Source organism: Panthera tigris, chromosome C2 (genome assembly GCF_018350195.1).
Source record: "Panthera tigris isolate Pti1 chromosome C2, P.tigris_Pti1_mat1.1, whole genome shotgun sequence".
NCBI classification, from domain to species: domain Eukaryota; kingdom Metazoa; phylum Chordata; class Mammalia; order Carnivora; family Felidae; genus Panthera; species Panthera tigris.
The window spans coordinates 67,493,361-67,504,144 of NC_056668.1; the positions used below are offsets into that span (position 1 = coordinate 67,493,361).

Below are 10,784 nucleotides of genomic sequence, written 5' to 3' on the forward strand. Positions count from 1 at the left end.
GTTTATTTATTTTTGAGAGAGACAGAGTGTGAGTGGGGGAGGGGCAGAGAGAGAGAGAGGGAGACACAGAATCTGAAGCAGGCTCCAGGCTAGCAGCAAAGCTGGAACTCACAAACCTGTGACATCATAATTTAAACCCAAATTGGCCACTTAACTGACTGAGCCACCCAGACGCCCCCTGATGTTTTTATTTTTAAGGTAAGCAGTACATGGTTAAAGAAAGTACAAATGAGTTGAAAAAAGTCTTCAGTGGAAATAGGCCTCCCTCGTGCTGGGTTCCCTGGATGCCTCACTCACCCACCTGTCCTACAGGCAACTGCTCTTACCAGTTCTTCGTCTGTCCTTTCAGCAATGAGCTGCACATACACATGGGCTGTATTTTCAGTAAAATCACCTCCTAGGCATCCCTGAGAGCTGTGTGACAGGGGGTGGTGGCCTTATTTCCCCTCATGCTCAAATCCTCCTAAATCATCCTGATGGCTTTGGCCCTCTTTGCGGGCAACCCAGGTACTTTTCATGGATGTTAATGAATGCTTCGTTTTGAAAGTGCGATCGGAATTTCCAATCTGGGGGCACTGGCACCCTTTAAAAATTTTATAGTTCTTGGGGCGCTTCGGTGGCTCAGTCAGTTAAGCGTCTGACTTCAGCTCAGGTCATGATCTCACAGCTTGTGGGTTCGATCCCCAAGTCAGGCTCTGTGCTGACAGCTCAGAACCTAGAGCCTGCTTCAGATTCTGTGTCTCCTTCTCTCTCTCTCTGCCCCTCCCCAACTCACACTCTGTCTCTCTCTCTCTCAAAAAATAAATAAAACATTAAAAAAAAATTTTTTTTTAATTTTATGGTTCTTAATGGTGGTGGCAATAAGTAAATAGAATAAAATTTTAAGGTCCTTAATGGTGCTGGCAGTAAGTAAATAGAATAAAATTTTACTTTTATAAAAATAAAAGTAAACTGAAAGGGGTAAGTTATTCAACTAGGATATCTCCACTTTAATTTTAAAAAAGTTTTTTTTAATGTTTATTTATTTGTGAAAGAGAGAGAGACAGAGAGCGAGGGAGACACAGAATCCGAAGCAGGCTCCAGGCTCCCAGCTGTCAGCACAGAGCCTGACACAGGGCTTGAACTCATGAACCGTGAGATCATGACCTGAGCTGAAGTCAAATGCTTAACCGACTGAGCCACCCAGGCGCCCCTCCACTTTAATTTTAAAGTGGCATATTAATGGGGCACCTGGGTGGCTCAGTCGGTTAGGCATGTGACTCTCAGTTCCGGTTCAGGTCATGATCTCACTGTTTCGTGAGTTCAAGCCCTGCGTTGGGCTCTGCATGATAATCGGAGCCTGCTTGGGTTTCTCTCTCTCTCTCTCTCTCTCTCCCCCTCGAACTCTCTGCCCCTCCCCTGCTCACACTGTCTCCGTCTCTCTCAAAATAAATAAACTTAAAAAATTTTTTTAAGTGGCATATTAATGACTTATTGAATAAATGTTTCATCTTGTGGGGTGGGTCCCCTCAGTCTTCTTCTCTAATTGTCTTGCTGGCGATTTGGGGTATTTTCTCACTTATGATTAAGTCTATTTGATTGTGGCCATAGGAGAAACTTAAGTGTGACATCACTGGTCAGAAAAAAATATATATATTCTTATATTCTTTCTCTTCCTCTTCCCTGCTGCCCCTTAACTTTTTCATCAATAATTTGCTGAACACCTAGATGCACGCATGCCCAGACTGGGCCCTGGGGCCACAGAGATGAACAAGTCATGATCCCCATCCTTAAGGTGCTCTGCCCAACAGGGGAGCTTCACTAACCCAGAAATATCCAGGTTCATGTTACCCTGATTCTCTCTCCTCCTTGCCAGGGCCCTCACTTTTGTGCCCAATGAGCCCTGGCTAAATGCTAAGTTACCCTCTGTATTCTCCACAACCCCTGACACATAGCAGTATACTAAGTATACAACTTACAGCTTCACCAGATCTCCTGACTGGTCCTGACCAGTCCTGACTTGTCTCGTCCATTATTTTCAGTCTGTCACCACTTCTGCGTCTCTCTGATCAAGTCCTTCTAAGCAGCCAGGCTGCCACTCTCATCAGTTTATACCCATCATAACTTGAGATCAAATTCAAAACCCATGTCTCCTGAAGTAATCTTTCTTGGTCTACTACATTCTTGTCACAAATTTACATACTCTTAAATACTGCGAATTTATTTTGTATTGAGACTTTTTTGTTTAATAATGATAGGTTGCTTCAGAAATGTTCAGATGGTTTGTTTCCCCAATGGGATTTTTCAAATAGAGAATTTTTTTCTTACATAAAAAGAGGATAATAGGGGCGCCTGGGCGACTCAGTCTGTTAAGCATCTGACTCTCGATATGCGTTCAGGTCCTGATCTCACGGTCGTGAGATTGACCCCCACATCAGGCTCTGTGCTAAGTGTGGAGCCTGCTTATGATTCTCTCTCTCCCTCTCTCTCTGCCCCTTCCCCACTCACACTCTCTCCTCCTCAAAATAAATAAATAAACATTTTTAAAAAGTATAATAGATTTCAAGTTCCTTGGAATCAAAGATTGCTCTATTTCCTCATGCTACCTAAGAATAATGACAATAATAATCATAAATAGTTATCATGTGCCAAGCTCTATTCTAAACATTTTATGTGTATTGATTCATGCTCTAAGATATAAGTGCTATGATTATTCTCATTTTACAGGTGGGGAGACCCAGGACCGAAGACAAATGAACTCGATTCGGATCACCCAGTTAGCAAATGGCACAGCTGGCATTCAAATCCAGAGGGACTGTCTCTGAAGTTCATACTCTTAGCCTTAACAAGACGCTTTCTAAACAGCATCTGAAATAGTATGTATTAAGAAAAATACCTGAGTGGTTCGTTTGGTTAAGTGTCCAACTCTTGATTTGGACTTAGGTCATGAACTCATAGCCCATGAATTTGAGCCCGAGTCAGGCTCCACACTGACAGTGCAGAGGCTGCTCAGGATTCTCTCTCTCTCACTTTCTCTGCCCCTCTCCCATTTGTGCTCCCCATACCTGCCTGTCTCTTTCTCAAAATAAGTAAACAAACATTAAAAAAAAATACTTGGTAGGTAACCAGGGATCTCCTTTGGCAGTGCAAGAGATCAGAAACAAAGACTCACCTCCTGCTGTTCAATGTAGCCCTGGACAATCTGGAGCGTCAAATTGTTTACAATAATCGTGTTGACAGGTGGGGTGGCTTCTTGGTTCACCCGGGCTCCTGGCTTGTTCACCCCTAGGATTACTTCTGAAGCATTTTTAAAGGCAACAACAGTAGGGTACTCATTGCTTACCAGGTGAATTTCTTTCAAATTACCAGCCAGTTGCTTCCTTTGGAAATAAAAACTGATAGTTTCCACAATGGTCTGTGTACACAAGTCCAGAGGGAACTGGAAAATCCCAGAGCTCAGGGCTGGAATCGCTACTGTCTCAACGTCTGACTCGGTAAGGGTGACATAATTCAGAATATTTCTAATGGCCTTCTGCAGCTTACAGACACATCTCTGACGATCTTTTGCCACCCACCGGGGCCCGACAGCATGGATAATTAACTTGCAGGGAAGTCTCCCTGCTCTTGTGATAACTATGTTACCAGTTGGTATTTTACCAAATCTGGAAATAAACCTTCGGCTCTCCTCTTGGATTTCAGGGCCTCCAGCATTCACCAGGGCCTGGGCCAGGCCTCCTGCGTGAATAAGTTCTTCATTGGCTGCGTTCACCACAGCATCAACAGTGTGTCTGGTGAGGTCATCCCTCCAAACAGATAACTCCAACCCAGGAATGAGCATTTCTCTGAAGACTTGCAGAGACTCACTGTTACCTTCTGGGGATGGAGAGATGAGGGTACAGATACAGTCAAATTTATTCTGAAGGACTTCACACAGCTGACTCTCATTATTTTTTAAAATTGTGAAGACATTGTGATCAATGGGAATTTGCCAACCATAGCCTTCTTCAAGAGTGGCAGTCTCTGGAAAAGGAGAGAGAATAAAAAATAAATGAGCAAGGGTTCCTTTGCAAAGGATGTAATTCCATTTCACACCAGGACACTGAGCTTCCCACGTGCAAAAGAGATGAACTTCCTCTCACCCCCTTCCTGGTTCTCTTTTTCAACCAGACATGTAACTAGACCACGTATATACAAGAGTTGTTCATGAGAGGTCACCTATAAAGTGCTTAGTTTTGTGTCTGGCACACAGTAAGTACTCAGTAAATGGTAGGTTACAGTGATGGTGGTGAGAAAACTATGTGTATGGGGACTCCCGAATTCCTAAAATCTATGTAAATACGGTGATTCTGGGAACCCATGCTTAAGGCCTATGTATGGGAAAGGACCTAATTATGAGTCAAATATATATGGAGGCTTTATTCCTAACTTGTTTGCTTTTGTCAGTGTCTCAGTTTGGGTTCTTTTAAAGCAGGCTCTGAAATAAGGATTTGAGTGTAAGTTTATTCGGGAGGTGACCCTAGAAAACACCAGGGGTGGGTGAGGATGAGGAGGGTGGAGTGAAAAGGAAGTAAGACCTGCAAGGAAGGAAATATTCAACAGGGTGTGTTACAAAGCAAATGAAGTTTCACTTCACTAGGGGGCAGTGCAGATCATGTGTCTCAGTTCTACCACCAGAGGGGTAAAACCTGATATTTATTCAACTTCCATCAGTCACCGGTTGAGGATGCTTCTGTGGGGGCATGGTCCAGCAAGTGTGTGGAGCACTGATAGTGCTACAGTAAATGATTCTTCATCATACTCTACTTTCATGGCACAATTCTGGTGGAATTAAACCTAAGAAGTATTTTTATTGTATGTGGCAGATAAGATGTGCTGCTCGGACCCCCCTCCCCCAAACTTCAATGCAGTTATGAAGGGAGGAATAGGGTAAGGTAACAGCTTCCAGTTGTTAGTCGTCCCTCAGGGTCCATGTCAGCTTTCCAGCCAAGGTCACAGTATCCTCAGGGTGGCACCCATCAACGGCTGAGCCCGGTCATTCACATTCAACATAGGGCTTCTGTAATGGGTACTTTCAGGCTGGCAGAGCTCTGCCAGGTTTTCATTATAGTCTCCACCACCCAGTCTGGTTTCTTTTCTTTTCCTTTCACAATAAACCTTGTGTACCCCTAACTCCATCTCAGTTTCTGCTTCCTGGAGAAACCAACCTGTGACACTGTATTTCATGAAGCCTAAGCCATCATTATCACATGCCACTGAGAGAGGAAACAACGATGCCAGTTAAGCCAAGGCACTCTACTGACCGTTAGGGGGTAACCCTATTTCAGAGATGTGAAAAAATGTGTGTCACAAAACAGATAAAATAGTAAGTAATTACATTTTACTTCAACTCCCATTTTTAATCTGAGCCACCTAGAAAGATCTCTGGTGGCCTCAGTCTCTGGTGGCAGCATATGAATAGTCAAATCAAGTTGGCCTGTGCTTTGTTCAAAAATCTCACATGGGCCACTCCTGTGATTAGGCAGGTTCCATTCGGCTCATAAAACTTGCTAAGCACAAGGACAATCAGTGGGTCACTTCTGGCCAATATCAGCTCTGGGGCTGTGGTCAGTAGAGTCTCACATCTGGTGGGCAAAGCAAAAGATCAATGGGAGCACTAAGAGAATACGCCTGCTGGTGTCACACTGCCCCTGAAGCAGTCTCCCTTCTGAGGAATGTGCTGGGTCACCATGATGTCCTCTCACACCTGAGCACCTGGGGAGGGAGGACACATTCTGCTTCTAGATTCCCCTTTCTCCAAGGAGGAAAGGCCTAAGCAGAGATCCGCCGAAACAAGAGTGAGGTGATCCTACCTGATTTCTCACTGTAAGCCACTGCTCCAGGACCCTGTGATAAATAAAATGGTTTTTAAAAAATTGCAAATGAACGACTACAGAATTACTTATAACAATTACAGCCTAATAAATACATAGCAACAAAAACCCCACAAAAAGCACTAAGTTTGAGGGGGAAGGGGAACACGTGTTTGTTTAATCTGTGTACCTGACATACTTGAAATACTAAATGTCCCAGCAAACACTGACCCTACCCTACTTCCCTGAAGGCCAATGAACTTCTAATTCAGGGTGAGATGAAGGGTTGGAGATTAACACTTGAAAAGGTCCAAAGGTCACAAACCAAAATGACCCCAAACTCCCAGAGAGGCCTCCAATCTCCAAAGGTTTGCGGGGTTTCACTAGACAAAACAGGAGACATGGGCACATGAACCTCATCAGCTACACCTCCCCATCTACCAGTAAGGACCTACTTTCAATGGTTTATTTCAGGACACAAGCCTGAACATAGAATTTTCAGTTTAAACTCATGAGGTGCCTTTTCTCTATTCTCTGATTTTCAGTCCTCTCCTATCTTCCCCAACTCATCCTGCAAAGGCAGAATTGCTGAATGAGTAGATAGAATCAAAACGATACTGAGATGACATTTTTTTAAAAATCACCCATCCTTGGGGCACCTGGGTGGCTCAGTGGGTTAAGTGTCTGACTCTTGATCTCAGCTCAGGTCTTGATCTCAGAGTCAGGAGTTCAAGCCCCGTTGAGCTCCGTTTGTTTGAAAAGCAAACAAACAAACAAACAAACCACGCCCATTCTCATGTTGACTCTGTTGCTTACATTAGCACATTCTTGATTGCCCATCTCTCACATGGTGCAAGGTAAAAACTTTCATTGGGCTATTAAAACCAAAGAAGAATGCCAAGTAGAACTAAAGACCCCAGGATTCTGTTACAGGAAAAACTATTCATGTGCTGATCAAAGTTCATCATGTGTAGATACTTACACTTTCTACCTTGGAAAAGTCCATCCTCTAGGCCCCTGGGGTCTTTAACCGCTTATACTCTGTTTTGTGTTTCCAAGCATAAACTTGTCATTCCCAAATATGGTTGCCTGCTTCTAGGAATGAATAGAAACGATGAAATAAGCACGGACTAGTTTCTCAGGGAATTTGCTAAGAATACACCATAGGAAGACTAAATATGATTTCTGATCTTGAGTCGTTTTTAATTTCATTGGTGAAGAAGCACACATTGTTTTTGCTGCTGTTGTTGCTGTTCGTTCGCCTTCTATCCTTCACAGAGAGGTTCCAGTTGAAACCTTCCCCGTAGTTCAGAGAAAGAAAAGAGCTATGTGGACAACAGCAGGGAAACCTTTATGGGAAGAGGCAAGGGCAGAGCCAGGCCTTGAAACATGGAGCAAGCTTTTACATATCTAGGAGAGGAGGATGAAACCAAGAGGTAGGATTGAGAACTGCATTCAAAAGAAAAAAAAATGACGAAAAACCGGACTTACGAGTGCATGAAGACGCCTGAAGGGTATCTAAAGAAAGAAGAAATTGTGCTTGTGCCAGTGAAGAGTGTGTGTTACTAAGTTTGTGATAAATATCCTTGATCAAAGTACAAAGCGGAATGTCAGGGGCGCCTGGGTGACTCATTCAGATGAGCAGCTGGCTGACTCTTGGATTTTGGCTCAGGTCATGATCTCACAGTCGTGGGATTGAGCCCTGCCTGGGCTCCGTGCTGGCAGGATGGAGCCTGCCTGGGATTCTCTCACTCTCTGCCCCTCACCCACTTGTGGTCTCTCTCAAAATAAATAAGACTTAAAAAAAAGGGGGGGGGGATATTCTGGATAAAAATCAGAAACTCTCAAAAAATGTATCTTAAAAATTGTCCCTCTAATAGGGAGGAATTGAAGACTGGCAAGTTTTAGGAGAATGATGATGGCAATGCTTGAAGATACAGTTGCTCACCTTTGTTGCCCACATAGTTGCCTTCAGGCCTCTGAAATGATTTCTAATGCCTCTGTTGCAGAAAACTTTTGTTGCACTATCGACAGCAGCACAGCACTATCATTCTTTTATTGATTTATTGATTTACTGATTTATTTATGAGAGTGAGAGAGCGAGAGAGCATGAGCCAGGGGAGGGACAGAGAGAGAGAGGAAGACACAGAATCCGAAGCAGGCTCCAGGCTCTGAGCTGTCAGCACACAGCCCAACGTGGGGCTCAAACTTACAAACCATGAGAGCATGACCTGAGTGGAAGTTGGATGCTTAACCAACTGAGCCACCCAGGCGCCCCCCCAGAGCACTAATTATTCTTAAGAATCAGGAAAAGTTGGGGCGCCTGGGTGGCGCAGTCAGTTAAGCGTCCGACTTCAGCCAGGTCACGATCTCGCGGTCTGTGAGTTCGAGCCCCGCGTCAGGCTCTGGGCTGATGGCTCGGAGCCTGGAGCCTGTTTCCGATTCTGTGTCTCCCTCTCTCTCTGCCCCTCCCCCATTCATGCTCTGTCTCTCTCTGTCCCAAAAATAAATTAAAAAAAAAAAGTTGAAAAAAAAAATTAAAAAAAAAAAAAAGAATCAGGAAAAGCAGCAAGTCCAATAGAATCCCAAAATGCAACGACAAGATACATTTCTGCCTTTAGAGGGCACTGCTGTTTTCACAAAAGAAGGATGGCTTCAGTGTCTGCTTGGCTATGGGCTTCCAGTGGGCTTTTGCTTTAGATGCTGTTGTACTTGTTTTTCCTTCAGATCTAGGGATTTTCCTTGAAGACCTAGGGATAGACTTGGCAGTGGGAGTGGGGTTCACTTAAGCCCAAAGAAATTAGAAACAAGGAACATATTGCCCCATTCAGTCTCTTCCAATTTAAAAACAACAGTAAGAACAAATGCCTTCCCGATTTTCCATCAATGGTTCCTATTCTTTCTCTCCGTGGGTAGTATGAAGGAGTTGGCTCTCCTCTTATCCATCTGCACGCTCGGCACACTGTAGTCTGGCTCTCCATCTCACCCCAGCACTCCTCCATATGGTTAATCTCAGCAGTCTATCTTTTGTCTTAATCTTTACTTGACGGTTCTCTACAGCATTTCATTCTTTGTTTCCTGAAACTCTGCCTTCTTGGCTTCTCCTATGCCAACTTCCCTGGGTTCTTTTGTTACCTCTCACCTTGCCTTTACAGGCCTTTTGCCTGGATTCACTTCCATGGTCTACTCTTTAATTGAATGCCCCAGAAATCTGTCTGACCGGTGCTTCTCAGCTCATTCGACCCACTCTCCAAGGGTGATCACATCCACTCTCAAGGCTCCAACTCACCAGTCACAAATATGACTTCCATACCTATCTCTCTCTAGGCTATGCTTCTCCTGATCCTCAATTTTCAACTTCACCTGGATGTCCCATAGTCCCCTCACACACAGCCTCTGCAAAACTGGACCCATAATCTCTCCCTCCCTACTCCCTAACCCCTACTGTTCTCACCAGCCCCTCCAAAATCCACACATTATCTCCTGGATTCCACAGTACAGTAAATGATATACCATTTTCCCACTCAAATCAGAAATCTAGAATCTTCTCCATTGTGCCATATTCAACCCATCACTGGGTCCTGACCACCTAAATTACTTTCACATTTGCCCCTACTCTCCTTGCCCACTGACAAAATTTCATTTCAGGGCCTCAGAGCCTGTTGCCTTGAGGCAATACATTCTTTTTAAAGATTGAAATGTAGGGGCTCCTGGGTGGCTCAGTCAGTTAAGCTTTAAGCATCCAACTCATGGTATCAGCTCAGGTCATGATCTCACAGTTCGTGAGTTCAAGCCCCACATCAAGCTCTGTGCTGTCAGCACAGAGCCTGCTTGCAATTTTCTCCCTCCTGTGCATGCGCGTGCACTCTCTCTCTCTCTCTCTCAAAATAAATAAATAACCTTAAAGAAAATAAAGATTGAAATGTATTCAAGTTTACACTTTATTGTTTGAGCAGGTATAATGTTTACTGGTTCACATTTACAACAAATTGAAAAGTCTCCCTCCTGTACCCCTAAGCTTCCTTCCCAGATGCAATCAATGTTATTAGCTTGTCGTGGATCCTTTCAGAGGCATTTTTACACACAAGGTAGCATCTTTTACACACTCTTCTGCATTTTGCCTTTTTCATGTCATGTATCTTTGAGATCTTTCCATGTTACCACATAAAGGGTTTCTTCATTCTTTTTGCTGCTTTTTACATTCTATTGTATAGATGCACTATAAGCTATTAAACTTTTAGGTCTCCCTGTTTATGGATAGTTAAGGAGTTCCCAATCTTCTGCTATTGTAATAAAGGCTGTAAAGAACAACTTTGTACTTAGGTCAATCGACACAGGTGTTAACTGATCAATGAGCATATACTTTTAAAAATATGGGTACTAAAAAAACTTGAAATTACCTACATACCTCCTATCCTATTTCTATTGGTCGGCATTGACCCAGACACTTCCTCTGTCCCATCTCACCTCCTCCAAGACCAAGTGCCCCTCCCTCTGTGCTTCAGACCCAGGGATCCTAGTGCCTCAGATGCTCCCCACCCCTCACTCTTAATTAAGATTCTGCTTCCAACTTACTCTTGGAGGCCTTCAAAAGATTTTGCTTCTTTATTCACAAGTCCACCTTCCTTTCCCAGCCCCTGAGGTCAGGGCCTCTGCTCTCATCTTTATTCCCTGGTACGCAGGACGTTACCCAGGTCGGTACTGTTAGCCAAATCGAGGCCTCAGGGTACAAAAGTCCCAAGGGCCACTCTAAAGATAGAGTTGGAGGGAGATAACTGCTGACATGTCATAATGCAGGTAAACAAATTCAAATTTTAAAAGAAATGTAGGTACGTTTTACCCGAATTCACAATGTGAATTACATTTTCGCCGCAAATAATAGTAACAACAAGAAGAGTTAATAAAAGGAATCATAAACACAGGAGAAACTTAGTTTGACGTAGAGCTCTGCGCCGT

The 10,784-nt window shown here is 43.8% G+C and overlaps 1 protein-coding gene and 1 long non-coding RNA gene across 5 annotated transcripts in view; one reads left to right on the forward strand and one right to left on the reverse strand.

Annotated features, from left to right (window-relative positions):
* PARP9 (poly(ADP-ribose) polymerase family member 9) overlaps positions 1–10,784 on the reverse strand; it is a 62,961-nt gene that overhangs the window by 25,091 nt on the left and 27,086 nt on the right. For 3 of the 4 annotated variants that reach the window (XM_042957205.1, XM_042957207.1, XM_042957204.1), the window contains exons 2-4: positions 6,811–6,923; positions 5,829–5,862; positions 3,152–3,999 (exon numbers count right to left, since the gene is read on the reverse strand). In XM_042957205.1, the coding sequence (XP_042813139.1) occupies positions 3,152–3,999; positions 5,829–5,862; positions 6,811–6,834 (906 nt within the window). In that variant the 5' untranslated portion in view covers positions 6,835–6,923. The remainder of the gene's footprint in view (positions 1–3,151; positions 4,000–5,828; positions 5,863–6,810; positions 6,924–10,784) is intronic. The other variant, XM_042957206.1, reaches the window with a different exon arrangement.
* LOC122230758 lies at positions 159–3,764 on the forward strand. Its single transcript, XR_006207831.1, has 3 exons — positions 159–198; positions 2,707–2,855; positions 3,679–3,764. It is a non-coding gene; the product is annotated as an uncharacterized LOC122230758 (long non-coding RNA).